General features: G+C 47.8%; 1 protein-coding gene across 1 annotated transcript; it reads left to right on the top strand.

Moving 5' to 3' along the window:
- Positions 1–256: 256 nt before the first annotated feature.
- LOC136157658 (cationic amino acid transporter 3-like) lies at positions 257–7,004 on the top strand. Its single transcript, XM_065919473.1, is given in 12 exon segments — positions 257–445; positions 448–640; positions 1,238–1,396; positions 4,178–4,349; positions 4,612–4,740; positions 4,910–5,107; positions 5,278–5,417; positions 5,519–5,621; positions 5,800–5,999; positions 6,198–6,364; positions 6,635–6,743; positions 6,910–7,004. Coding segments are annotated over 12 exon segments (1,854 nt in total).
- The last annotated feature ends 405 nt before the right edge of the window (positions 7,005–7,409 follow it).

Below are 7,409 nucleotides of genomic sequence, written 5' to 3'. Positions count from 1 at the left end.
ACTGATTCTGCTCCCCGTCACTTCTCCTTAAACACTCTTTCTAGTGATTTTGAAACATGTTAAGAGGCTTCCTTGTGTTTGAAGAATCCACAGCTCAGAGATGGAGAACTTACCCAGTGTGTCCTTTTGCCACCTGCCCCTCGTCACTCCAATACTTCATGGAATTTAACTCCTAGGGTCAAGGACAGATAAACAATCTTGACCACTCTGTGTCTTGTTTTCTCAGCAGATTATAGCCTCCTCAAGTACGTCTAGGATGATGCATCAGTATGTTCGCCGGTATGGTCAGAAGCTGGTTCACAGGCAAGGGGAAGACACCATAAAGGAGTCTGATGGTCTCAAGATTCATCTGAGTGCTGTAGAACTGGTGTTCCTGGGTGTGGGCAGGAACCTGGGAACCGGCCTGTACATCGTGGTTGGTGCCGTGGCCAAGTTCAGCTACGGCTGAACGTAGCTGGACCAGCGATTGTCGTCTGCTTCTTGGTGGCCGGCCTGTCTTCCCTGCTGTCCAGGCTCTGCTATGTGGAGTTTGACGCCCGGGTACCACGCTCCTCTTCTGCGTATGTCTGCAGCTATGTCACGATGGGGCAGCTCTGGGCCTTCGTTGTTGGCTGGAACATCATAGTGTTATTTTTATCTGGTGAGGTGATGGGACCAGGCGACAGGTGTGGGGGAAAGGTGTGGGGCTAAGGTCAGGAAACTGGGAGATGGGACTGCGGTCTCATTCATGGGCATTTTGTTACATGACTTGTGGGGGGAAGTGGGTAACAGTGGCTGGAAAACCCCACAGCTTCATTCTATTCCGCTCTCTCCTGCTTTCCTTAAAAAAGTGGACTAAGAATGAGAAGGAAAGGAAATTAGGCCCGGATGGGAGGGAGGCGTGTCCCACAGGCTCATCACTTCATTATATTGAAGTCTTTGCTCAGCTGTTGCCTTCGAGTAGTTTTTTTTTTGGAGGGGGAGGGGTTGCCACTTGATTTAAAATTTCATCCCTCATCCTTTAGCCCTCTTCATCCAACCTCCCTGTTTTCTTTCCTTGTGAAACACTGATGTCCTCCTAACATATTAAATAGTGAACCTATTTTGCGAGTCATCCCAGTCTGCTCTCACCACCCCATGTAAAAAAAACAATCTTTGAGATTATGTATTTTGTCTATTTTTTCCTCCAAAATATGTCCCATGGCACATACTAGGTGTTCAATTATGTCTGTGAATGTTCGTTCTTCTGCTGCTGCAGCCACTGCATGTACAGCCATGGCTTGGAGGTACGCCTTTGACAACCTCATCGGGGACCGCATCTCTCAGGCATTGGAGGGAACTGTTCCTCTGCATGTGCCCTACTTACTGGCCACGTATGCAGACTTTTTCGCACTGGGCCTGGTGCTGCTGCTTGCGGGTGAGTCGGGGTCAGATATAAGGTGGGATGAGGGGACTCCCCTGGTGGTCCAGTGGTCAAGAATCTGCCTTGCAATGTGGGGACACAGGTTCTATCCCTGGTCAGGGAGCTAAGATCTCATGTGCTGCAGAACAACTAAGCCCAAGTCCTTAGCCTGCACACTACACCTAGAGAATCTGTGTGTGTGTGTGTGTGTGTGTGTGTGTGTGTGTGTGTGTTCAGTCATGTCTGACCCTTTGGACTATAGCCCAATAGGCTCTTTTGTCACTGGGATTTTCCAGGCAAGAATACTGGAGTGAGTTGCCATTTCCTTTTCCAGGGGATCTTCCTGACCTGGGAAGTGAACTCATGCCTTCTGTGTTTCCTGCATTGCAGGCATTCTTTATCCACTGATTCCCAAACTGTGTTGTTTGGGTCACAACAAAAAATCCCACAGCTGAGACCCAACTCAGCCAAACTCATTTCAGTTCCCTCACTCTTTGTTGGACTCTTTGTGACCCCATGGACTGCAGCACGCCAGGCTTCCCTGTCCATCACCAACTCCCAGAGATTACTCAAACTCATGTCCATTGAGTCCGTGATACCATCCAACCAACTCATCCTCTGTTGTCCCCTTCTCCTCCCACCTTCAATCTTTCCCAGCATCAGTCTTTCCAAGTGAGTCATCTCTTCGCATCAGGTGGCCAAAGTGTTGGAGTTTCAGCTTCAACATGAGCCCTTCCAATGAATATTCAGGATTGATTTCCTTGAGGATGGACTGGTTGGATCTTCTTGCTGTCCAAGGGACTCTCAAGAGTCTTCTCCAACACCACAGTTCAAAACCATCAATTCTTTGGCGCCCAGCTTTCTTTATAGTCCAACTCTCACATCCATATGTGACTACTGGAAAAACCATAGCTTTGACTAGACAGATCCTCTTGGAAAACTAATGTCTCAGTTTTTTAATATGCTGTCTAGTTTGGTCACAACTTTCTTTCCAAGGAGCAAGAGTCTTTTAATTTCATGGCTGCAGTCACCATCTGCAGTGATTTTGGAGCCCCCAAAAATAAAGTCTCTAACTGTTTCCACTGTTTCCCCATCTATTTGTCATGAAGTGATGGGACCAGATGTCATGATCTTAGTTTCTGAATGTTGAGTTTGAAGCCAGCTTTTTCACTCTCCTCTTTCACTTTCATCAAGAGGTTCTTTAGTTCTTCTTTGCTTTCTGCCATCTGTGTGTTGTCATCTGCATATCTGAGGTTATTGATATTTCCCCAGAAATCTTGATTCCAGCTTGTGCTTCATCCAGCCTCGCTTTTCTCATTATGTACTCTGCATATAAGTTAAATAAGCAGGGTGACAGTATACAGCCTTGATGGGCTCCTTTCCCGATTTGGAAACAATCAGTTGTTCCATGTCCAGTTCTAACTGTTGCTTCCTGACCTACATATAGATTTCTCAAGAGGCAAGTCAGGTGGTCTGCTATTCCCATCTCTTGAAGAATTTTCCACAGTTTGTTGTTAGCTACACAGTGAAAGGTTTGGCATAGTCAATAAAACAGAAATAGATGTTTTTCTGGAACTCTCTTGCTTTTTCCATGATCCAACAATGTTGACCATTTGGTCTCTGGTTCCTCTGCCTTTTCTAGATCCAGCTTGGATCTCCTTGCAGTCCAAGGGACTCTCAAGAGTCTTCTCCTACACCACAGTTCAATAGCATCAATTATTCAGTGCCCAGCTTCCTTTATAGTCCAAATCTCATATCCACACATGACTAGATACCAGTGAAACACACTCCCCAAATTGTGACAATCAGAATGTCTCCAGACCATGCCAAATATTTGGGGAATAAAACTTACTCCCAGGTGAAAATCATTTTCTTAGACTGACATATTTTCTTCTTGGTACTGAGACCAAAGTTTTTTTTTTTTTAATTTCAGAGGAAATTCACATAGCATAAATTTATCATTTTGCTATTTCCCCCAGCTTTACTGAGATATAACTGACATACAGCATGATAAGTTTGAGGTGTACAATGTGACTTTTTTGTTGGCTGTACTAGATCTTTGTTGCTGCTCACAGGTTTTCTCTAGTTGCAGAGAGCATGGGTTACTCTTTGTTGCAATACACAGGCTTCTCATTGCGGTGGCTTCTCTTGTTGCAGAGCACAGGCTCCAGAGCTTGGGCTCAGTAGTTAGCGCACATGGGCTTAGTTGGTCTGCAGTACGTGAAATGTCCCTGGACCAGGGATCGAACCTGTGTCCCCTGCATTGGCCGGCAACCTCCCAACCACTGGACCACCAGGGAAGTTCCACGGTGCTGATCTGATAGACCTGCCTACAGTGAGATGATCGCCACAGTAAGAAACAAACTATTAGGACTTCCCTGGTGGTCCAGTGGCCAAGACTCCTTGCTCCCAATGCAGGGGACCTTCCACCCCTGGTCAGGGAACTAAGATTAAACTTGATGCAACTTAAGAGTTCACACACCACAACTGAAGATTCTGTTATGCCGCAGTGAAGACTCAGCACAGCCAAATATAGATAAAATGAAAAAAATTTTAATTATGTGAAAAGAAATTAACTATTTTATGGGGACAGTTCAGGGGCACTAGTACATTCACAATGTTGTCCAGCCATCACCTGCATCGAGTTTCAAACATGTTCACCCCTGAAGGACACCCTGTACCCACTGAGCAGTCAGAGCCCACCACCCCACCCCCACAACCCCCAGCCCCTGAGGCTGCTTTCTGTCTCTATGGACTTAGTTACTGTGCATGTTTCATATTCCATCTCTCCTCCAGTACTACTCGCTCTGGGAGTTCCTGAGTCAGTCTGGGTTTACAGAGTGTTCACCGGCATCAACATTTTGGTTCTCAGCTTCGTCATCGTCTCTGGTTTCATTAAAGGAGACCTGCACAACTGGAAGCTCACAGAACAGGACTATGAATTGGCCGCAGCTGTATTCACTAATAGGTTAGGAGCGTACCCTTGGTCATATTAATGTGTGTGTGTGTAGGGGAGTCAGAGCCAAGGATTTGGTGGGGACTGGCATGCTGCAATTCATGGGGTCACAAAGAGTCGGACACGACTGAGCGACTGAAGTGAAGTGAAAGACACCCAGGCTGGTGGATCCAGATGGTGGGTTTCGAGAGCTTGTGGTACTCAGGGGAGAGTCCAGAAGTGATGGCTGAACCCACCTCACCCCCGTTCTTTATTGCTCTTTCTCCCACCACAGCTTGGGCCCTCCAGGCGCTGGAGGATTTGTGCCTTTTGACTTTGAGGGGGTTCTCCGAGGAGCAGCTACGTGTTTCTACGCATTTGTCGGTTTTGCTGCCATTAACACTAGAGGTAACGAGGTCACTGAGTGTCCCATCTGGGGTTTGGACAGAGTTTGGGCTGCCCTTGGGCACAAAGGTTGGGAGGAAATTAGCCTGCTTTTGGAGGTCCAAGAGGGAAGGCAATTCTGTGCTTTCACCCAAGGTGTTTTCCTGACCTGCTGCTTCTACCCCTTTTGCAGAGAGAGGAGGTCTAAGGCGTCAGCGATCCATCTCCCTGATCTCACTCCTGATGTGCTTTTTGGCCTATTTTGGTGTCTCAGCGGCACTCACCCTCATGGTGCCCTACTACGAGATTCATCACCACAGCCCCTTGCCCGAGGCTTTTCTCCATGTAGGCTGGGGCCCAGCCAGATACGTCGTGGCTGTTGGCGTTCTCTGTGCTCTCACGTCCAGGTCAGTGTCACGGGTTTCTCTCCGTCTACTGTCAGATGCTCATGCACCCCAGCCCGTGGGACTGAGAGACAAGAGGGAAAGGCATCTTGCTCTCTGTAGACTAGGGAGCAGATGCCCTGGTCTCCCCTGCTTCTCCACGTCCTCACACGTGTCTCCACTTTCTCTCCCAGCCTCCTGGGTGACATGTTCCCCATGTCTCGGTTAATCCATGCAATGGCAGAGGATGGGCTCCTTTTCCGGGGACTTGCCCGAGTCTATGGTCACACAAAAATTCCCGTCATGGCCATCATGTATTCTGGAAGCCTTGCAGGTGAATAAACAAAGCTCACTCCTTCCTTGATCCGTTTCCCTTATGTGCAGATCCAGTGGTTTCTCAATCCCACCCCCTCCGTTTTTGTTCCCCTATTCTAGCGATCACGGCATTACTCTTTGAGTTCAGTGACATTGCAAACCTCATGGCAGTTGCGTCCCTGCTAGCTTACTCCATGGTGTCCTTCTCGGTCCTTGTTCTCAGGTGAGACCCCGCTACACCTTGATTGGGGGACTTGGGGTCATGGGGATGATGGGGAGGTCATCCTAGTCTGTGTCGTGCTGCCTTCTGATTGTTCAAGAGAAGAAAGAAGTGGAATAGACAACCTGATGTTGTGTGAACGGGAGCTGCTGTTAATACTGTCTTTAAACCTCTAATTCAGGTACCAGCCAGATCAGAATTTAAGTAAGAATGAGAAAACAGAAGAAGAAACTGAGATGGAGCCTGTACTTGAAAGAAGTCCTTTGGACTCTGTACCTGAAGCAGGAACCTCAAACATTCTAAAGAGTCTGTGGTTCCCTACCAGCCCCATCCCCACCCGGAAATCTGGCCAGATTGTCTATGGATGTGCCTTCCTGGTTGGTGAGCAGTGGGGTTTCACTTTATTCGTATTCTGAAATTGACAGGATGGAGTGAGCGTGTGTATTTTGTCAGTTGAGGAGTCTGGGAAATATGATGGCCTTTCCTGATGTTGGTGGTTTCAGGGAGGGGTGTGACCCGAGGTCCTGACATCTTTGTCTTCTGGGTCCAGCCTGTTCTCCTCCACCTTGACCCCTGCAGTTCTCCTGCTGACCATCCTGAGCCTGATCCTGGCCCGGTGGCCCAGACATGTGTTCTCTGGAGACCCTGTGCTCACAACAGTGGCTGTGCTGCTGCTGCTGCTCATCACTGGGGTCACGGTCATCATCTGGAGGCAGCCCCAGAGCCCCTCTCCTCTTACATTCAGGGTAGGTGACCTATGTGTTCAAAGTGTCCACCTTGAGTGGAGCAGGTCTGTGTGCTTTAGGTCTAAACATCATTCACTGGACCAGGGAAGAAGGGGAGTTGCTGAAAGCAATGGACTCTTCCCTGATCCACACTCAGTGCTTTAGAAACCAGGCTCAATAGGCACCGAACACACAGCCTGAATTGGACTGAACTTGTCCCGCCCACGTGGGGTAGGGTCTCCCTCTCAGACATCTGGACTGTGTTCAGGAATGAACTGACTCTGCCCACAGGTCCCTGCTCTGCCTGTCCTCCCACTGGTCAGCCTCTTCCTGAACCTTTACTTGATGATGCAGATGACCTCTGGGACTTGGACTGTCTTTGGCATCTGGAATGCCATTGGTGAGTGACTGTCTGGGGTGAAAAGGTTTCTTGAGTGACTGAACCCAATCCTCTTCTAGCCACCTCTCCCCTAAACTGTGTCAGATGCCATAATAGGAGGCTTACTGGCCATTTATAAGTGAGGAGAGCCCCTGTTTTTCTTCTTACTGTCTCATTTCCCTACTAGGATTTGCCATATATTTTGGATATGGGATCCGACACAGCTTGGAGGAGAAGAATGAGCCACAGCCACCAGTCTCCACTTTCCAGGCTCCGGACTAAAACAGCCCTAGTGATGAAGCATCTTAGCCACAGGAAATAGATGCTGTGTGGGACCCCCCATGTCCTGGAAGTATCTGCTGGTTCAAGGTGCACTTTGAGCCTCGATGGACTGTGAAGGTGGAAAGCATTTAGTATTTAGTATAAGTATTTAGTATTTGTTGCCAGTGGGCAAAATGACTTTGCTATTGTATAATTTTTAAGTAAACTTTTTAAAGCTTAATATGCCTACAGAAAATTGCATGCTTCATAAGTGTGCAGTAAGATGAATCTTCACAAAGAAAGTACTATGATGTAACTGGAAATTAGAGGAAGAAATATTAGCTGACACATAAGAAGCACCTTCTTGTACTTATTTCCAATAAGAACTAGAGATTGCCTCATGGGAAGGAAACTCAGGTAACGGTG

This window comes from Muntiacus reevesi, chromosome 2 (genome assembly GCF_963930625.1).
Source record: "Muntiacus reevesi chromosome 2, mMunRee1.1, whole genome shotgun sequence".
NCBI lineage: Eukaryota > Metazoa > Chordata > Mammalia > Artiodactyla > Cervidae > Muntiacus > Muntiacus reevesi.
The sequence above is the reverse complement of the archived record's forward strand: the minus strand, read 5'-3'. Positions and strand labels throughout refer to the sequence as shown.